At 33.9% G+C, this 22626-nt stretch overlaps 1 protein-coding gene across 1 annotated transcript in view; it reads left to right on the top strand.

The window, feature by feature from the left end:
• Sec23a (SEC23 homolog A, COPII component) overlaps positions 1 to 22626 on the top strand; it is a 55679-nt gene that overhangs the window by 5114 nt on the left and 27939 nt on the right. The window contains exons 2-12 of the mRNA XM_077799380.1: positions 476 to 717; positions 1836 to 1893; positions 2252 to 2338; positions 4188 to 4424; positions 6302 to 6381; positions 7628 to 7772; positions 9419 to 9577; positions 11483 to 11598; positions 18203 to 18326; positions 20160 to 20240; positions 21199 to 21288. Of these exons, the coding sequence (XP_077655506.1) occupies positions 497 to 717; positions 1836 to 1893; positions 2252 to 2338; positions 4188 to 4424; positions 6302 to 6381; positions 7628 to 7772; positions 9419 to 9577; positions 11483 to 11598; positions 18203 to 18326; positions 20160 to 20240; positions 21199 to 21288 (1398 nt within the window). The 5' untranslated portion in view covers positions 476 to 496. The remainder of the gene's footprint in view (positions 1 to 475; positions 718 to 1835; positions 1894 to 2251; positions 2339 to 4187; positions 4425 to 6301; positions 6382 to 7627; positions 7773 to 9418; positions 9578 to 11482; positions 11599 to 18202; positions 18327 to 20159; positions 20241 to 21198; positions 21289 to 22626) is intronic.

Raw genomic sequence — 22626 nt, 5'->3', positions numbered from 1 at the left:
TTTTTAAATGTGCTATTAACACATTTGCTTTTATAAAGTTTAGTAGGAAGCTGTCATTTTATAGATAGAAAATGATGTGAGTTTTAGAATTTTATAATTTTGATGTCTTTTTGTTGTGATAATATATAACTTACAAAACTGATACAGAAACCATAGGATTTAGATTTAGCACCCCTTCAACTTGTTCCTTTTCTATATGCTTTTAAATAAGTAGTAAAGACGGTGTTTTTTTTTTTTTTTTTTGGCCATAGTTTTTAAAAGGGTGAATAAAAAGAGAACAAAATATCTCTTACTGGGCATTGGGGTCTGTAGAGCCTTATTTTGTAATAAGTAGTTGTTGTTGCTTGTTAATTCTTTACTGAGATAAATACTTTTATTTGGTCATGATTTGTAATGTGTTAATATTGTTGAATGTGGGAAAACCACACTTATTTTGAATCTTCATAAAAGGATAAAATTTTTAATTTTGTTACAGCAATAACAATCAAGCTTTACAATGACAACCTATTTGGAATTCATCCAACAAAATGAAGAACGAGATGGAGTTCGATTTAGTTGGAATGTTTGGCCATCAAGTCGACTGGAAGCTACAAGAATGGTTGTTCCAGTTGCAGCCCTCTTTACACCACTGAAGGAAAGGCCTGATTTACCACCCATTCAATATGAACCTGTTCTGTGTAGTAGGACTACTTGCCGTGCAGTTTTGAATCCTTTATGGTAATTAAAATATATTGACAGAACTAATGTAGTAGTACAATTCAAACACGTAGTTTCTTTATGTTCACTTTTGTAAAAATGTCTTTGTTTTGTTCATAGTAATTTTTTCAGACTCCAGTAGTTCAAGAAATCCAAAGAACTGTTAAGTTTTACGATCATTCTAGTTGTAGTGAGTTAATCATATAAAGATATCAGATATAAAAGTATCACCATAAAAACTGTTAAAGCCTATCAGTGTTTTCTGGATACTGATGCTGGCTGTATATCAAGGCATCTTTTGTCATTGGAAAAGTCATAATTGAATAGTATGGTATTTTAAAAAAATGTTATGATACATAGCTTTTTAGGGGTGGAAGGTGGGTACCTGGGATTAAACTCAGGGGCACTTGGTCACTGAGCCACAACCCTAGCCTATTTTTGTATTTTCTTTAGAGACAGGGGTCTCACTGAGTTGCTTACTACCTCACTTTTTGCTGAGGCTGGCTCTGAACTTTCAATCTTCCTGCCTTAGCCTCCTGAGCTGCTGGGGTTACAGGCATGTGCCACCATGCCCTGCTTATTATGTTTTTTAATTAATTTATTTTTTTAAGAATCTTCCCATTTCATGTCAGTCCAAATCACATTTTTTTTGTGTGTGTACTGGGTATTGACTCCAGGGTGTTTTTACCTCTGGGTTACATCCCCAGACCTTTTTTATTTTTAATTTTGGGACAGGGTCTTACTGAGTTGCTTAGCGCCTTGCTTTTGCTGAGGCTGGCTTTGAACTTGCAATCTTCCTGCCTCAGCCTTCCAGGCTGCTGGGATTACAGGCATGCACCACCATGCCCACATAGCTTTTTTTAAAAAAATTTTTTTTAGTTGTAGAAGAACACAATACTTTTATTTTGTTTATTTATTTTTATGTGGTGCTGAGGATCGAACCCAGTGCCTCACACATGCTAGGCAAATGCTCTACTACTGAGCTATAACCTCAGCCCCCAAAATACATAGGTTTTAAAGATCATTTTGACTATTAATTTGAATGCATTCATTTTATAGAGATAAATTAATTTTATTGAAATTAGGATCTTTATAAAATTGAACTGAAATATAAACTGATATATCTTTTCTTAAAACAGTCAAGTGGATTATCGAGCAAAACTCTGGGCTTGCAACTTTTGTTATCAAAGGAATCAGGTAAGAAAATCCCCGTTATAGATGTTAATGCTATAATACAAGTCACATAGAAAAATGAATATTTAAGAAAGATAAAATATGGGCTGGGGTTGTGGCTCAGTGGTAGAGCACTTGCCTAGCATGTGTGAGGCACTGGGTTCCATCCTCAGCACCGCATATAAATAAATGAATAAAATAAAGGTCCATCAGCATCTAAAAAAATTTTTTTTTAAAGAAGATAAAATAGTTATCTTTCATGTAATGAAATGTCTTTTTTACTAATTAAATGATTAAAAAGTAATTATTTTTTGAGTTTAAAATTTTATTGATTTTTCTTGCAAATAATTTGTTAAAAATTTTTATGTATTTCTCTCTATAGTTTCCACCTACTTATGCTGGGATATCTGAACTGAATCAGCCTGCTGAACTTTTACCTCAGTTTTCTAGCATTGAATATGTAGTTCTGGTAAGAACATAAGAACAGATATTTAAGAAAATTTTAAATATCCAGTGTGTTATATTAGGATAATTGTTAATTTGAGATAACTTAAAAGGGATCATCACACATTAAGTTGGTGGGGCATTTCAATGGTAAGAGCTGTTAGAGTCAATTTGAGAAAGGTAATTTCTTTATTATAGTTATTTGTTGGGTGGTCAGATACTGGGTAGGGTGGGGTGATTTGCTATGTTGAGTAAAACAATCAAAAATAAAGTATCAATCTTGTTTTGTAATTGGAACATCAGTTTACAAATAGTTGGCCAATATAACTCTGAGGTCTGCTAATTTATCCCCATGTCTAATTAATAAAAATATTTTTGCTTTGGAAAATAATTTTTCTTCCCTTTCTGGACAATTTTACATAGTTATTTATAAGTTTAAGTGTGGAAATGATAATATGAATATTGTAGAGAAAATGGAGTTATGGTTCATTTGAGCCAGTCAGTAATTTGTTTAGCTTGGCTCATTTTTGGGTCTCTGAAAATCCACTTCAAGTCTGGATAGTTGTTTTATTTATTTATTTATTTATTTATTTATTTATCTATCTATCTATCTATCTATTTATTTATTTATAAAAGCGAGAGAGAGAGAGAGAGAGAGAGAGAGAAAGAGAGAATTTTTTAATATTTATTTTTTAGTTATTGGCAGACACAACATCTTTGTTTGTATGTGGTGCTGAGGATTGAACCCAGGCCACACGCATTCCAGGCGAGAGAGCTACCACTTGAGCCACATCCCCAGCCCCTGGATACTTGTTTTATAAAAATCACTTCACTTTGTTTTTAAACTCTATATTTGTTATTTTATTATTTTAAAATTAATAAATACTTATTATAAGCGAAATAAGACAGACTTAGAAAGTCAAGGTTGAGTTGGGTCTGAGTTGGACATAGTGTAATTTGGTAGATTTCATTTCCAGTACTTCCCCATTTCCTCCCCTCCTTCTCCTCAATCCCTTTTCTCTACTCTATTGGTCTTGAGATTCCTTTCTTAGCTCTTTTTTTCCCCCTTTAACTTCCACCTATGAGAGAAAACATTCAATCTTGACTTTCTTTTTTATTGTCATTTTTGGTACTAGGAATTGAACCCAGGGATGGGTTTGACTGAGCTATATCACAGCCCTTTTTATTTGTCGTTTTGAGACAGGGTCTCACTAAGTTGTTTAGGGCCTCACTAAATTGCTAAATATGTCCTTGAACTTTTGATCAGAAGGATCTTAGTCTCCCAAGTTGCTGAGATTATAGGTATGTGCCACCATGCCCAGCTGAATCCCACATTTGTGATTAATTATAATGTTCTGATTAAAATAATAATAATAATAATAATGATAGATGGAAGATCAGTAGAGCAGAGCAAGTGGATTGGGGGGAGAGAGGAGGGGAGGGTAAGGAAAAGTACTAGGAAATGAAGTTGATCAAATTATGTGCATGTATGAATATGACATAATGAATCCATTATTATGTATAGTCATAATGTATCAATTAAAATGTAGTATAGAAAGCAAAAAACAAGAGAAATGAACCCTTCTGTAATGAAATAAAATGGAAATTGAAAGTCCCCTCCAAGTAACTATGTAGAATGTTTTTAAACTTAATTTTTCCCTTGATGCTGTGTCTTGGATGGCTCTTCATGACACATATATAACCTGTTTCATTTCTGTAATGGCTATAATAGAACTCTATCATATGCATGTATTAGGATTCCATTGTATGCATTATTTAATTAGTCCCTGATCGACTGTCTTAAAATTTGTGCTGAAGTGTTAATGCTTTTAAAAAACCTTATTTTTCTTACTACTGCAAAATTTTTTTAAAAGCGTGGTCCACAGATGCCTTTGATATTCCTCTATGTGGTTGATACTTGCATGGAAGATGAAGATTTACAAGCCTTGAAAGAATCCATGCAGATGTCATTAAGTCTCTTACCACCTACAGCTTTGGTTGGACTTATTACTTTTGGGAGGATGGTGCAGGTTCATGAACTTGGATGTGAAGGCATTTCAAAAAGCTATGTCTTTAGGGGAACAAAAGATCTATCTGCCAAACAACTGCAGGTAAGTAAGAATGGTAGTTTTCAACTTGTGAATGTTATTTCATGTAAGTAATATATATGCCTTTTGGATATGTTTCTAAAAAAATAAGGAAAAATTATGAATGATTAATATAAATGTGTTACAACAAAAGTTTTAAATTTAGTGTTGTCATCACTTTTTTTTTTTCATGTTCCTTAAATTGCTGTTAGGCAGATTAAAGATCTTTTACTTTTAACTGTATTCTTTTTTTTTTAATCCCATATGTGTTAGGGATCAAACTGAGACACTTGCACATGCTAAGCAAATATTGTACCTTTGAAACACATCCCCAGCCCCTAAATGTATCTTTAAAATTTAAAGTGAAACCAAAGATATTTTACTAGAGATTTGAAGGGCTTATAGAAGAGAAATGCTGAAGGCTAGGAGAGAGCAATCACACAATATTAGCTTTTTTCCCCCTCCCTCTTCCTCCTCCTTTACCTTTTTTTTTTTTTTTAAGCAATACTAGCTTTTGCTTCTAGACATTTCACTTAGAGATTTTGATAGCCCATAAAAAAGTAAGTGAATGTTTATTTGTATTGGGAGATGACTGGGTTGTTCATGTATGTATTTTGAAAAAAATTTCTAAGTGATTCTAGTACAATTCCATTTGAAAACATTTCCTCTGGAAGATAATAGTTAAACCTGGAATAAAGCCAACACACATGAAGTCAAACTTTGGAGGCATCCAGGTTAACCCAAATGAAAAAGAAAGGAAGAAAAGATTTTTGAGGATGACTCTTAATCTGAAGCTTGGCAGATTGGTATAGTGGTACTAAAGTTAATTGAAAACATCCTAGAGGAGCTTGCAGGTTTGGATAAATAAATAGGATTTGAGGAAGTAAAGAAAAGTCTGTTTTTGGGAGGAGGGGTGGAATACCCTGTGGCACTCTGTTGCTGTACCACATCCCAGCCCTTTTTTTTTTTTTTCCTTTTTAATTTTGAGGCTGGGTTTCATTAAGTTGCTAAGACTGGTCTTGAACTTACTGTCCTCCTGCCTCAAGCTTTCTGCATTTCAGGGATTCCTGGCATGTGCCACCAATAGGCTAAGTTTATTGTTTTAAGAGGTTTGTTGTTGAAAATAAGGAAGAAGACAATCTGGGAATTTGAGCAAGAACCAAATTTAAGATGATTACTTTAGGAGGAGAGACACTATACACAGAAGGGAAATACATTGAAGAGTGAATGCAGGCAAGAATTAGATGAGCAGAGTGAGGTTTCAGAAGACATGGCAGGAATTTTTTAGGAAGTAGAATGTCTTGGAAGGGGGGATCATCTGTTTCCATGAGACAGGAGATAAAGTGGTCAAGTTTTAACCTCTCTGTGCTTTTCATCTGTAGAATGGAGATACAGGGTGAGTTCCTTTATCCAAAATTCTTGGTGCCAATGAAGTAGTAAAAATGTATAACAGGCAATCAAAAATTCTGAAAACCTGATGACTGAATTAATTCCTTTCTCTTTCTGGAGTTCAGTTTCCAAGAATGCAGGGACTATTCATTTTTTCACCATTTTATTCCTGGTACATAGTAGGTATTTAATATATAGTTACTGAAAGGGATGAATGAATATGTTATTTATTTTGACTATTAAATTAGAAATAATGTATTTGAGTTAATATCCTTTCTCTTTGCTCCCATAAAATCTTGTCCTTTGCTTCCTCATGATGATTATTTCACTGGACTGTTAATGTTTTTCTGAAACTTTCTTGAATTGGACTCTTGCCCACAAGCAAGAAAGAGATCTTGCTTGTGCCCTTTATTTTTTTGAACCTACTTTCTAGCATAGCACCTTGCACATTATAAATAGTTGACAAGTTTTTGTAGAATTAAGTGCATGTTACTCAAATAATCTTTTTACAGGAGATGCTGGGACTCTCTAAAGTACCAGTCACCCAAGCAACCCGAGGTCCTCAGGTACAGCAGCCACCTCCTTCCAATAGGTAATAATCAAATGTGACAATCAGAATTTTGCAATTTATGCAGCTATTTTAAGTATCTCATACCCTTGAGCCTTTTTTTTTTTTTTTTTCATTGTGGTACTAATGGTTGAATCTAAGGCCTCATGCTTTCATGCTAGGCAAGCACTCTACCTACCACTGAGCTACGCTTCCGGCCCAGCTCATATCCTTAACTTGAACATAGGCATTCAACAATACTATATTGTTAAATATTTTTAGGAATTTAATGGGTTTAATTAGACTACTTGTATTTTTTATTTTATTTTATTTTGATATAGAGTTTTATTAAGTTGCTTAGGGTCTTTCTAAGTTGCTAAGGCTGGCCTCAAATTCGTGATCCTCCTTCATCCCGAGTTACTGGGATCACAGGTGTGCACCACCATGCCTGACATGATTATACTTTTTAAAGAATTGAGACAGAATCACATCACTGAAATTTTTTTAATCACTACAATGTAAAGAGTTTAGTTTTTATATATTGTTGATTTTCTATTTTTAAGTTCATAATAATTTTTGTGGTTTGAGGGCAATCCAACAAAAGTAGGACCTCAAAAACTTTTTATTTTGTTTTTTTCAACTTTAGAGGTAGCTTTTTCTCTTGAACTTTATAATTTTTATAATTGGATGTGATATTACTTTTTTTTTAGGGGGGGATACCAGGGATTGAACTCAGGGGTGCTTGACCATTGAGCCACATCCCCAGCTGTATTTTGTATTTTGTTTAGAGACAGGGTCTCACTGAGTTGCTTAGCATCTCACCATTGCTGAGGCTGGCTTTGAACTCAGGATCCTTCTGTCTCAGTCTCCCAAGCAGCTGGGATTACAGGTGTGAGCCACTGCTCCCAGCCCTGGAAGTGATAAAGTGATATTACTAAAATTGAGTTGATGTTGCTTCTCATAATTATTTCAATAACTTAAAACTTACTAGATGAAAAATGAAAAATCTTGATGAAGTACTTGGTTTGAGTGTTTTGTTTATAGCAGTTATATTATACTGGACCATTAACATAAGTAGCATCTGGGATCTTGTTTGAAATGTAAATTTTTGGCTCACCTCTGCTTCCTACTGAAATGACATTTAGAATTGGGGCCTAGTAATCTGTTTTAAAAAAAATTTTTAAAACTGTTGGTTTACTGTATATTCAAAGTAATGGTTTCTCTATTTTTAGGAAAGTTTCTTAAACTCTCAATAACACAAATGACTTAAATTTTTTTTTTTTTTTGGCAGATTTTTACAGCCAGTACAGAAAATAGACATGAATCTCACAGATCTCCTGGGAGAACTTCAGCGAGACCCTTGGCCTGTGCCACAGGGAAAGAGACCTTTGCGTTCCTCGGGAGTGGCACTTTCCATAGCTGTAGGACTACTTGAGGTAGTGATGATGAATTTTTTTTTTTTTGAAATGTAAGTGTGGGTGTGTCTGTGAGGGTATGGAATTACAAGGGTATAGGGAAAAAAACAAAAACAAACCAAAGTGCTTTTCCTTATTTTGTCACTCAATAATCAACAGATAATACTTCTGTTACCTTAGGAGTGTGTGTGTGTTTTAACCTACATAGCAATCAAGCAGTACTGCAGTGGACGCCAGCTAGATGTTCTTTAATTCAATTTAATTTTTTTTTAATATTTATTTTTTAGTTGTAGTTGCACACAATACCTTTATTTTATTTATTTATATCTATGTGGTGCTGAGGATTGAACCCAGGGCCTCGCATGTGCAAGGCGAGTGCTCTACCGCTGAGCCACAACCCCAGTCCATAATTCAGTTTAATTCTGACACTGTCTACCTAGAGGTAGCATCACATCTATGGATTAAGGGCTTGATTTCACAAGACTGCTCCCCCATTTCAGATACCAATTGCGGTAGTAAGTTGTTACTTGTAATTTTGACTGACCAGCTGTAAATTGGGGGTTTTCACAACTCCATTTCAGGTTTGATTAATTTGCTAGAGGGGCTCACAGAACTTGGGGAAAACACTTTACTTAGGTTTACCTATTTTATTACATTTTGAGACAGGGTTTTGCTAAGTTGCTTAGGGCCTGGCTAAGTTGATTTGTGATCCTCCTATGTCAACTTTCTGAGCCACTGGAATTATAGGCATGTGTCACCATGCCCGGCTTATCTCTTTACTTCTTTATTTCATTTTCATTCTCTTGGTTATCTTCTAGTTCTTCTTTAATGTTCCTTATTAAGTTTTTATTTGAATCTGGCTGTTCTAGGTCTGTTGTTGGCTTCCTTCTTTTTTCTTCCTGTTTGTACTCATTTCTCCAAATTACCTTTGCTCTTTGTGAATACTGCAGTGAAAGGATGTAATGATCAGTGGAATTTACTGCTTTTTTTTTAATTTATAGGAATTTTGAAGTTTGAATGTTATTTGTGCTTTAGTTTTATAAAAGTGTTTGTGTGTATTTTAATTTGTTCTTGTTCTTCCTTTTTTCATTTTTACATGACTGTTTTTATTTTAGATTACCAAAATGAAAATTACTTTTGTTTATTAAACTAGTTTGAGAAAGTTATGGAAGTAACAAACGTGATTTCATTCAAATAATATCTAAGAATGCATAAAAATGAAAACTAAAAAGTAGTTTTAGCTATATCCTCAGCCCTTTACTTTTGTTTTCTGTGGAGCTGGGGCTGGGGCTGTAATTCTATAGTAGAACACTTGCCTACCATGTACGAGGCCCTGGGTTTGATCCCCTGCACTGAGCTGGACAGAAAAGATATGTCTTCTGTGTTTCTTTCTGCTTCTCTGGGACTAGTTAAGCAGGTGAAATGTATTTGTTAATAGGCATTAGGGTTATAGGTTATTTTAAAATTAGTAATGCACTACTATTTAGAAGAGAATTTCAAAAGAAACCTCAAACATCTGGTTTTTAATTTCATTTTAAACATTAAATTATTTTATTTCTTAGAAAATACATTCTTCCCACTTTTCTTTAAATAACATCAGAATTTATATATCTATATCTTTCTCATTTTCCTTTAAATTCTTTTGATAAGTTTCTCTTTTCCAATAGTGTACTTTCCCCAACACTGGTGCTCGTATCATGATGTTCATTGGTGGTCCTGCTACTCAGGGACCTGGAATGGTGGTTGGAGATGAATTGAAGACACCTATAAGATCATGGCATGACATTGAAAAAGACAATGCCAAATATGTTAAAAAGGGAACCAAGGTAATTTTTGTTTTTAAGTTTTATTACCTTACTAGAAGGTACTAAGTTGTTTTGATGTATTGTTTTGATGATTTCTGTAGAAATCTGGTGTCATGAAGTCTGATATTATAACTGCTATTCAGAACTGAGGAAATAGTCTTTTTTTTTTTTTTTTCGCCTTGAAAGTTGTAACAGTTTTTCTGGTTTCAAATATTTAAAATTTAATTGTAGCCAGGCATGGTGGTGTACACCTGTAATCCTAGTAAATCTGGAGGTTGAGACGGGAGGATCACAAGTTTTTGGCCACCTTGGGCAAATTAGTGAGACTGTCTCAAAATTAAAAAAAATGATTTTTTAAATTTTGAGACAGGGTCTTGCTCAGTTGTTTGGGCCTTGAAAAGTTTCTGAGGCTGACCTCAAACTTGGACTCCTTCTGCCTCAGACTTCTAAGTCTGGGATTATAGGCATGTGCCACCAGGACTGACCGAAATGTTTCCTCTTGATAAGTACATTGTTTGTAGTTTGAATGTTTCGTATTTTCTTGTGAGTTACTTTTTGTTTATCTGACTTCATTTTGTTTTTTGATTTTGTGCAAATCCCCAGGCCTTTTACTTTAGTTTTTTGAGACAGGGTCTGGACTCTGTTATATTGCCTGTTAATGTCCCTTTTTTCTTTTCAATTCTCTAGAGTTCAGTTTTAGCTTAGTTGTGTTGTATTATCTCATATTTTTTGGGTAGTCACTGTTAATTTTTTTTTAGGGGGGGTACAGGGATGGAACACAGGGGCTCTCGACCACTGAGCCATATCCCCAGTCCTATTTTGTATTTTTAATTTAGAGACAGATGTCTGTCTCATTGAGTTGCTTAGTGCCTCACTTTTGCTGAAGCTGGCTTTGAATTCCTGATCCTCCTGCCTTGGCTTCTTGAGCTGCTGGGATTACAGGCGTGTGCCACCACGCCCACCAATTTTTTTTTTTTTAAATTTCTAGTTGTATATGGGCACAATACCTTTATTTGTTTATTATATGGTGCTAGGATTGAACCCAGTGCCTCACATGTGCTAGGCAAATGCTCTACCACTGAGCCACAACCCCAGCCCTTGGCCAAATTTATAAAAGTAACTAATGACATTATTTTTGTCATTGTTAATAGATTTTTTTTTCCTGACAACTAATTTTCTTTCTTTCTTTCTTTCTTTCTTTTTTTTTTTTTTAAATGTTTCTGTACTGGGGTTTGAATCCAGGGGCACTTTACCACTGAGCTACATCCCCAGGCCTTTTTACTTTATTTTTTGAGACAGGGTCTTGTGAAGTTGTCCAGGCTGCTGTTAAACCTATGATCCTCCTGCCTTGGCCTCTTGAGTAGCCGGGATTACAGCTGTATGACAACTGTACCCAGCCTAATTTCCCTTTTGAGCTTCCAAGTTTTCTTGGTTAGAGCTACAAAAAATGTTTTCTTTATCTTTTTGCTTTTGGAATTGTCTGTTTTTGTTACTTGCATGTGAACTTAACCAGGAAAAAGAATTAAAGAATCTGTCTTATTCTACTCTTTTTTTTTGTGGTGTCAGGGATTGAACCCGGTTCCTTATGTATGCAAGGCAAACACATCTACTAACTGAGCTATGTCCCCAGCCCTTGTCCTACTCTTTTGACAGATGAATAGCAAGATGTTTGGTATACCTTTCTTTAAATTTTGCTTCATTTAGGGATTTATTTAGAACTAGTGGCTTTTAAATAAAATAATATGAAAATGTCAGACTTCCAGAAGTTATTGTATCATTTTTGTGAGATATTCTAGAAAAGTAAGAATAAATCATACTTAAATTATGAATTCTTTTAATCTTAAAATCATTTTGATTTGATAATAGAAAAATATTTGTAGAATGATTAATTTTGTATGTTAGATTTCATTCAAAAATCTTTTATAGCATTTTGAAGCATTGGCTAATCGAGCTGCTACAACTGGTCATGTTATTGACATCTACGCGTGTGCATTAGATCAGACAGGTCTCCTGGAGATGAAATGCTGTCCCAACCTTACCGGGTATGAATTTAAATTTGTATATTTTTTGCAATTCTAAATTCATGATGACAGTTTACAAATACAAACCAAATAATGACTATTTAGGAAAATAAAAGAATCATTGTCTTATCACTTCAGGGCAATATCTTATTAACAGTTTCGATGTTTCTTATGTAAACACACTTTACATTTTTGTCTAAAATATAATGTTGTTATATACAATAGTTCTGTCTATTGAACTCTACTATTGAAAGGGCCTATGAGCAATCATGGTCCAGTAGCAGTGAGGACACCCAGTACCCAGATCTTGGTGTCTACTAAAAGTAATCAAGGGTTCTAATAGAATTGGCTGATTCTAGGGTTTGGACAGGGAAAATACAAGGTGAGCCTGAAGCTATGAATCTGTGTTGGTTCCTCACTGTCACAGTGTGCCACAATAATGTGGATTGTTAACAACAGAGGAAGTTGGGTACAAGATATACAGAACTCTCTTTGCAACTTCTCTGTAAATATAAAACTATTCTAACATAAATTTTTTTTAGTTTTATTGATTTTACTTTTTTAAATACATGACAGTGGAGTACATTACAATTCTTATTATACATATAGAGTACAATTTTTTATCTTTGTATATAGAGTGTGTTCACGCCAATTCATGCCTTTATACATGTACTTTGGTTATTTTTTTTTTTGCATTACAATTCTTATTACACAAGTATACCACAATTTTTCATAACTCTGTTTATATGTAAAGTATGTTGACACCCAATTCGATTCTAATGATGTCCGTCACATACCACAGCCCTTGCTAATCTTCCTCTCCCTCCCCCCTTCCCTATCTAGAATTCATCTAATCCTCCCATGCTCCCCCTTCCTACCTCACTATGAGTCAGCCTCCTTATATCAGAGAAAACATTAGGTATTTGATTTTTTGGGATTGGCTAACTTCACTTAGCATTATCTTCTCCAACACCATCCACTTGCCTGCAAATGCCATAATTTTATTCTCTTTTAATGCTGAGTAAAATTCCATTGTATATATATGCCACATTTTTTTTTTATCCATTCATCCACTGAAGGATATCTATGTTGGTTCCACAGTTTACCTATTGTGAATTGTGCTGCTATAAACATTGATGTGGCTGTGTCCCTGGAGTATGCTGTTTTTAAGTCCTTTGGGTATAGTCCGAGGAGAGGGTCTAACATAAATTTGTTATAAAAAACTGTAAACAAACAAACAAACAAAAAAAAAACTGTAAACAAGTATGGCAATTCAAATGAATTTTCACCATTGAAAACATATGTAATAATGTCTTCTAAAATTATAAACATGTATTTAATATTATATATAATTAAATAATATGTAAAATAATAAATATAAACATACAATTATGTTGAATTATATATAATTAAAATATACAACAATAATAACATTAAAAGAGGTGGTAAAGGAATTAAGATACTTTTAAATCCTTGCATTATCTGGGAAATTATAAAAATGTTCACTTATATTACATTTTCATGAATCAGGAAAAAAATTTAAAAAAATATAGTGTTATAAAGTTGCCAGTTCTGTTTAAGAATCTCATTTTGATATCTTGAAATCATTATTTTGCTATTTTAGCAATGTTTTCATACATAATTCACATTACCATAAAACTATTTAAAATGTACAGTGTGGTGGTTTTTTATGTTTACACATTGCACAGCCATTGCCATAATTTAATTAATTTGCATTACTCTAGAGACAATACCCATTAGAGGTCCTCCGTTTCTTCTTCCTTCTCATTCTCAGCTACTTTCTGAGCCTTAGGCAGCCATGAATTGCATATTCTGAATAATTTATATAAATGGAATAATATAATATGTCGTCTTCATTTAGCATAATGTTTCAAGTTTCATATTTATGATGTAACAGTATTTTTTTGGCAGTACTGGGGATTGAACCAACGACCTCACACATGCTTGGCAAGAACTCTACTACAGAGCTACATCTCTAATCCTTTTTTTAAATTTTATTTTGATTTTGAAACAAGGTCTTGTTAAGTTGTCTAGGCTATCTTCAAATTTGAGATGCTTATTCTTCAGCCTCCTTATTAGCATGTACCACCACACCCAGCTTTATTTCTTTATTATTGTATAATAAAAAGGGAAGAAGGAGGTTCAACTTCATTTAACAATATTCCATTGTATGGATATACCACATTTTATCAATCTACATTGAACATTTCATTGCCATTTTTTGATTATTATGGATCATGCTAATTTGAACATTGTGTGAACATTGGGTAAATATTGTGCTTTGAAGTTTCTCTTAGATACATATGTAGGAGTGAAGTTGATTTTGTTAGCTTTTTGAATTCTTGATACATTCTGGATCTTAACCCCTTGTCAGAGGAATAGCTGGCAAAGATTTTCTTCTATTCTGCAGGCTTTGTCTTCAAACTCTTAATTGTTTACTTTGCTGTGCAGAAGCTTTTAATTTGGTGCCATTCCACTTATTGATTCTTGGTTTTATTTCTTGAGCTTTAGGAGTCTTGTTAAGGAAGTTTTGGTGCCTGCAGCTGTATGATGGAGTGCTGACCCTTCTAGCAGTTGCAGGATTTCTAGTCTAATTCCTAAACCTTTGATCCACTTTAATTTGATATTGTACAGGGTGAGAGAGGGGGATCTAGTTTCATTCTTCTACATATACATATCCAGTTTTCCCAGCACCATTTCTTAAAAAGACTGTCTTTTCACCAACATGTATTTTTGGCACCTTTGTCAAGTACTAGGTGGCTGTAAGTATGTGGGTTTGTCTCTGTGTCTTCTATTCTATTCCACTGGTCTTCATGCTTGTGTGAATGCCAATACCTTGCTGTTTTTGTTCCTATAGCTCTGTAGTATAATTTGAAATCTGGTATTGTGATCCCTCTTGTATCACTCTTCTTGCTCAGGATTGCTTTGGATATTCTGGGTCTTTAATTTATCCAAATGAATTTAAGGACTGTTGTTTTTCTTTTCCTAGTTCTGTGAAGAATGTCATTGGTATTTTGATGGGGCTGCATTGAATCTGTATATTGCTTTTGGTAGTATGCCAATTTTGAAAGTATTAATTCTGCCTGTCCAAGAACATGAGAGATCTTTTCATCTTCTAAAGTGTTCTTCAATTTTTTTTCTTCAGTGTTCTGTAATTTTTTTTATATCTTTATTTTATTTTTATGTGGTGTTGAGGATTGAACCCAGCGCCCCGTGCATGTCAGGTGAGCACGCTACCGCTTGAGCCACATCCCCAGCCCGTAGTGTTCTATAATTTTAATTGCAGAGATCTTTATTTCCTTGGTTAGATTAATTCCCAAGTTGTTTTTCTTTCTTTCTTTTTTTTTTTTGAAGTTATTGTGAATGGGATGATTTTCCTGATTTCTTTTTCAACAGAATCACTGTTGGAGTACAGGAAAGCTATTGATTTATGAATATTGATCTTGCTTCTTTGCTGAATTCATTTATCAGCTCTAGAAGTCTTCTGGTACAGTTTTTTGGGTCTTATAGATATAGGATTTTGTCATCAGCAAACAGATAATATAACTTCTTTTCCTATTTGTGTCCCTTTAATTTCTTTGAGAGTACTGTTAGCTTAAATATTGTTTTACCTGTGAACATAGAATGTCTTTGTTTATTAAGATCTTTTAAAATTTCTTTGAAGTGTTCTGTAGGTTTCAGTGAACCAGTTTTATATTTTTGTTAAATTTATATTCTTAAATATTTTATTTTTAATGTTATTATAAATGGAATCAATTCCTTAATTCTGTTCTCATGTTGTTTATTGTTAGTGTTAGGAACACAATCAGTTTTTCTTTTTAAATAAATTTTTAGATGTAGATAGACACAGTACCTTTATTTATGGTGGTGCTGAGGATTGAATCCAGTGCCTGACACCTGCTAGGCAAGCACTCTACCACTGAGCCATAATCCCAGCTCATAATCAGTTTTTTTTAAAAATATTTTTTAGTTGTAAATGAACCTTTATTTTATTCATTTATATGTGGTGCTGAGAATCAAGCCAGTCCCCCACAATCTTGTATATGACAGCCTTGCTGAACCTTTGTATTAGTTTTAATTTTTTTTTTTTTTGTGGATTTCTTAGATATTCCTATATGTAAGACCATGTCACTTCTTCCTTTCTATCTAGATGCCTATCTAATCACTCTGGATAGAATGTACAACACAATGTTGAATAAAAAAAGTGATAGTGGACTTCTTGTGTTGTTTTTAATCTTAGAGGGAAATCATTTAATCTTTTCATAATATGATGAAGATATATTTTCATACTAGATGAAAATCATAGTATGAAAAGATTAAATTTCTCCCACCTGTCTCCCTCCTCCTCTACCCTACTAACATCATCAAATCCAGGGCCTTATGCATAGTAGGCAAGCACTTTACTACTGAGCTATAACTTCATCCCCTGATGTTTGTTTGTTAAGTCTACCTTACATTCCTGGGTTGAACCTCATGTGGTCATTGTCACATAACCCTTTTTATAGTCAGATTCAATTTCTAGTATTTTCTTGAGGATTCTTGTATCTATCTTCATAGGGCATATTAAGCTATAGATTTCTTATGATGTCTTTTGTTTTGTGTTAGCTTCATAGGATAAATTGGGACATGTTTCCTTTTCTTCCATTAGAGGTTATTACTTTTGAAATAATTTTATTAAGTTTTAAGAAACTCAGGTATATCAATTTATTTTTCAGGTTATTTAATTAGTTCATCTAATAAATATTAATGAGCACCAACTTTGTAGCAAACAGTTTTTTTTTGTTTTCATTGCAGTGCTAGGGATTGAACCTGGGGCTTTGTGTATGCTAGGCAAGTGTTTCACTGACCTCTATCCTGGCAAACTGTTCAAGGAACTAGAAATACAGCAATGAACGAAACATAAAATGTCTGTTGTCATGGAACTTATCTTCTGTGTGGGGCTCTTAAGTATAATTTTCCAACTTATATTCTGTACTCTATGTGCTACCAAAGTGAGAAATTTAAACAATGCCTAAGTGTATAAAGTGAAAATGTTCCATTAATACTTCCCTCTATTTTTAAGAATGAGAATGCCTTGGGCGTGGTGGTACTTGTGTGTAATCCCAGCAATTTGGGAGACTGAGGCAGGAGGATCACAAGTTCAAGACCAGCCTGGGCAATTTAGCAAGACCCTGTCTTAAACAAAGAAAGGGCTGGGCATATAACTCAGTGGTTGAGCGCTGCTGGGTTCTATTCCCAGTTCTGCCAAACAAACAAACAAATAAACAAACAAACAAAAGAATGAAAATTATGCTATAAAATGTCAGGTTTCTTCACCAATATGCAGAACTGAGAGGCAGGGCCAGTAGAAACACATTTGTCACTGTATAGCATTTGTGTGTGTGTGTGTGTGTGTGTGTGTGTGTGTGTGTATGTGTGTGTGTGTGTTGCTGGGGATTGAACCCAGGGCGGGCCTTGGGCATTCGAGACAAGCACCAAGCACTCTACTAACTGAGCTACATCCCCAGCTCCACTTAATAGCATGTTGTGCCTTTTGAATTTTTTTTTTTTTTTTTTTGGGTACAACTTTGTGTTGGTATCTTTTATTAAACATGTATTATGATTATTATATTTCTATGATAGTGGATTTATTCAAAAACATTAATTTTAATAACTATGATATACTACTACATTTCATATCATAATTTACTTAGCCATTTCCCAATTTTAGGATGTTTAATTTTAATTTCTCTCTCTTTTTTTTTTTTTTTTTACATTTTTTTTAATTGGTTGTTCACAACATTACAAAGCTCTTGACATATCATATTTCATACATTAGATTGAAGTGGGTTATGAACTCCCAATTTTATCCCAAATGCAGATTGCAGAATCACGTCGGTTACACATCCACAATTTTACATAATGCCCAATTAGTAATTGTTGTATTCTGCTACCTTTCCTATCCCCTACTATCCCCCCTCCCCTCCCCTCCCATCTTCTCTCTCTACCCCATCTACTGTAATTCATTTCTCTCCTTGTTTATTTTCCCATTCCCCTCACAACCTCTTATATGTAATTTTGTATAGCAATGAGGGTCTCCCTTCATTTCCATGCAATTTCCCTTTTCTCTCCCTTTCCCTCCCATCTCATGTCTCTGTTTAATGTTAATCTTTTCTTCCTGCTCTTCCTCCCTGCTCTGTTCATAGTTGCTCTCATTATATCAAAGAAGACATTTGGTATTTGTTTTTTAGGGATTGACTAGCTTCACTAAGCATAATCTGCTCTAGTGCCATCCATTTCCCTGCAAATTCTATGATTTTGTCATTTTTTATTGCTGCATAGTACTCCATTGTGTGCCTTTTGAATTTTTAATGTTTGAATGTGTTGCTATTTAAGGCAAAATTTTTTAAAAATTGCTGAGGACAGATTGTAAGTGTTGGGGGGCATGCAGATACACTCAGAATTAAGATTATTTGTAGAGTGAGGATATTTTCATATATATTTCAGTCTTAAACACAGCACATTTTGGGAGATATCTTTAAAATTTATTGGTAGTCTTGAGAGGTGTTCATTTTCTGGTAACACATGAACCCATTTTAATGTATCTCATGTTTTTTCCATGCAGTGGATACATGGTCATGGGTGATTCTTTCAATACTTCTTTATTCAAACAAACTTTTCAAAGAGTCTTTACCAAAGATATGCATGGACAGTTTAAAATGGGCTTTGGTGGTACATTAGAAATAAAGGTAAGAACCAAAACTTCCCGTGTATGATATGTTTATCAAGAGAGAAATTGTAGGCTTGATCATAATTTTAAAATATCATTAATAAAATTCAATGTATGCTTTAAAAATAGTGAAATAGTGGTTATTTTATATTGAATTTTTTTTTTTTTTGTTTTCATTTTGTTTTTGTGGTGCTGGGGATAGAACCCAGGGCCTTATATATGCTAGTCAAATGCTCTGCCACTGAACTACATCCCCAGCTCTTCTATCGAAATCTCGAATTAGAGATTTTGTTCACTTGAAGAGACTGAGCATTTTTGAACAATTATTAGAAAGTAGAATTATGTGAGTAAATTTCTTTTACCTTTCTATTGTTTCTATATTTGTTTTAATTTTTAAAGTATGCTTTATCTTTTTAGTGCTAAATTTATTTATTTTAGTGCCAGAATTTTTAATGGAGCAATTATCTAACTTAAGATAAACTATTTTGTGTTATTTAAGATTTGACATAGAATAATTTTGTGGTTAGTTGTTATAAAATTCTATTATTCATTTAAAATTTGCATTTAAAAAACCTAAAGGGTTTGTTAGTTACATGTATATTATAAGCATGATTTTTAATATTAATTAAAGATTAATCTTGTTATTATATTGAGTTCTTGCTGTATATCCAGCATAATGCTAGAAAATTATAGAGATGTTGAGAGATGGTTTGGGGATTTAGCTCAGTGGCAGAGCCCTTGCCTAGTATGCACAAGACAAGTTTGTTCTTTGACTCTGGAAAAAAAAAAAAGTGAGATGTCAAGAATATCTAAGGTGTAGTCTTGTCATAAGGATAGAAAGACAAGACTAACTCATGTGATAGAATTGAATAGCAGATATAGAGTTTAGGGAAGAAAAATGAATGCATGTAGGGCACAATGTATCCTAGGGGAGTGTCATAGTTTTTGAAAGATGGGAGGAGAATGCATTTTACTCAGGAGCCCAGTGAGGAGAGAGGCAGAGAGGTGAGAATCAATATGAAATATTTGAGAAAAATGTCCAGTGAGAGTGTATGATTTGTATTGGAATATAGGAGAAATAGTTTTAATTATGTGGGTTGGTTGTAGTTTGGAGAGGCTTTTGTCTGCAAAAGTCATTGTAGTATGGTGAATAACTGTGTTAGGTAAAATTTGTCTATTTAGGATAAGTCATGAAAAAGAAGCTCAAGTAAGAAAATAAATAGGCTTTCTATTTTTTTTAGATAGAAGATAATGTGATAGGTTAATTTGGTGACAGTAGAGATTAGAGAGAGTCCATCTGGACAGATTTTTTTTTTTTTTTTTAGTACTGGGAATTGAACTCAGAGGCAGTCAACCACTGAAACACATCCCAACCCCCAGGCTATTTTGTATTTTATTTAGAGATAGGGTCTCATTGAGTTGCTTAGTGCCTCACTAAGTTGCTGAGGCTGGCTTTGAACTTGGGATCCTCCTGTCTCAGCATCCCTAGCCACTGAGATTATAGGCGTGTATCCCCACGCCTGGCTGAACAAGATTTGGGAGGAAAACTATGGTTTTGGATTAATGCGTATTAATTTTGGGCATGGTGTAAGTTTCAATTCAGGGTGATATTTCCAAAGGGAGACCTCCTATAGGTTGATAGAAAAGAGAAATAAAATTAAGTTTGAGCTGTATTTTAAATATGGGAGTTATCAGCATTAAAGTGCTCAGTGCTGAATTATTTTTAATGTTAGTGTATTTTTGTTGGGTTTTTAGTTTTAAATATGGAAGAATATCTTAACATTCTTATATACTTTGAAATTAACATATAAGCTTATCTTTGAGGAAACCAGACTGTATTCTTGTTTTGCAGACTTCAAGGGAAATAAAGATTTCAGGAGCAATTGGACCCTGTGTGTCTCTCAATTCCAAAGGACCCTGTGTATCTGAAAATGTAAGTCACTTTTATTCTTTTTTTCTTCTAAAAATTTTTTTTTTAGTTGTCGATGGACCTTTATTGTACTTTATTTATATGCGGTGCTGAGAATTGAAACCAGTGCTTCACACATGCTAGGCTAGCTCTCTACTACTGAGCTACAACCAACACTTTAAAAAATTTTTTTAGTTGTAGATGGACACATCACCTTTATTTTATTTATTTTTATGTTGTGCCCAGGAGTGAACCCAGTGCCTCATGCATGCTAGGCAAGTGCTCTACCACTGAGCCACAACCTCTGCCTGAGCCCAGTCACTTTTATTCTTAAAAAGAAATACAGTTGATTCTTGGGCAGCATCAAGAAAGATTTGGTGTGGCATTCCTTTTTAAATTATTGTATGCTCTGTTTTATGTGGTTTATTTTCTTCTGATATGCTTCTGTTTATGTTCTGTGCTCTTTTCACATACCCATTCCCATCCATTCTTAAGTTAAAACTTTTTTTTTTTTTTTCCGTACTGGGAATTGAACTCAGGGGCAATTAACCACTGAGCCATATCTCCAGCTTTTTTTTGTATTTTATTTAGAGACAGGATCTCACTGAATTGCTTAGTGCCTCTCTTTTATGAGGCTGGTTTTGAACTTGTAATCCTCCTGCCTCAGCCTCCCAGACTGCTGGGATTACAGGTGTGTGTGCACCCACTCATGGTATGGTCTTAAAAAATTCTTGAGCTTTTTTTTTAAATTTTGATATAGGATCTTGCTAAATTCAAGTTGCTGGCCTTGAATTTGTGAACGTCCTGTTTTAGCCTCCTGAGTCACTAGGATTACAGGCCCAGCAACTCTTAAGTTTTTAACATGCAGTGAGTTGGTTTGAAAATTGGAATATTTTTTCTTACTGGAGATTTTTTTGTCCTTACTTTATATTAATAAATTATGTTCTCTGGCTTTCAAGCATACTATATTTTGTTTTTACAGGAGATAGGAACGGGTGGCACTTGTCAATGGAAGATATGTGGACTCAGTCCCACTACAACCTTAGCTATATATTTTGAGGTTGTTAATCAGGTATGACTTTCTGTATTTGAATATTTAAAAGTATATTTAATTTAGGTCATTAATATTTCATATGAATTTTAGGATTTTTTTTTTCTAGTTCTGTGAAGGATATCAGTATTTTGAGGAATTGAAATGGATCTGTAGATAGCCTTGGGTAGCATAGACATTTTGATTATATTAGTTCTTCTAGTCCAGGAACACGGTTGTCTTTCCATTTGTTTTAGCTTGTTTAATTTCTTTCATCAACATTTTATAGTTTTCATTGTAAAAATCTTTCACCTCTTTGATAAAATGAATTCATAAGTATTTTATTTTCTTTGTAGCAGTTATTGTAAATGGAATTGCTTTCTACTTCTTTTTATTTATTTTTTTTATGCTGCTGGGGATTGAAACCAGGGCCTTGTGCATGCTAGAAAAGTACTCTACCATGAGCTACATCCCTAGCCCTTGATTTCTATAATGTGCCATTGATGTATAGCAGTGCTACTGAATTTTGCATTTTAATTTTGTATCCTGCAACTTTGCTGAATTTGTTTATTATTTCTAATCGTTTTTTAGTGGAGTAATTAGGATTTTCTGCACTTGAGAAAGATTGTGGTATTTGTTAACAGTGACACTTTGATTCCTCATTTCCAATTTGAATGCCCTTGATTTCCTTCTCTTGCCTAATTGTTTCTAGGTAGTACTTCTAATATTGTGTTGAATAAAAATGTGAAAGTGGGCATCCTTATCTCATTATAGATCTTAGAAAACTTTTACCTTTCCCCCTTTATGTTGAAGTATGTTCCTTCTATATCTAACTTGTTTAGTGTTTTTACTATAAAGGGATTAAAATTTTTTTTGGTTGTACATAGACAAAATACCTTTATTTTATTTTTTTTATATTATTAGTTGTTCAAAACATTACATAGCTCTTGACATATCGTATTTCATACATTTGATTCAAGTGGGTTATGAACTCCCATTTTTACCCTGTGTACAGATTGCAGAATCACATCAGTTACACATCCACGTTTTTACATACTGCCTTACTAGTGTCTGTTGTATTCTGCTGCCTTTCCTATCCTCTACTATCCCCCCCTCCCCTCCCCTCCCCTCTCATCTTCTCTCTCTACCCCATCTACTTTAATTCATTTCTCCCCCTTGTTTTTTTTCCCTTTCCCCTCACTTCCTCTTATATGTAATTTTGTATAACGATGAGGGTCTCCTTCCATTTCCATGCAATTTCCCTTCTCTCTCCCTTTCCCTCCCACCTCTTGTCCCTGTTTAATGTTAATCTTCTTCTCATGCTCTTCCTCCCTGCTCTGTTCTTCGTTGCTCTCCTTATATCAAAGAAGACATTTGGCA

The sequence above is a fragment of the Urocitellus parryii genome, chromosome 6 (assembly GCF_045843805.1).
Source record: "Urocitellus parryii isolate mUroPar1 chromosome 6, mUroPar1.hap1, whole genome shotgun sequence".
Lineage (NCBI taxonomy): Eukaryota > Metazoa > Chordata > Mammalia > Rodentia > Sciuridae > Urocitellus > Urocitellus parryii.
This window is presented reverse-complemented; position numbering and strand designations above follow the sequence as displayed.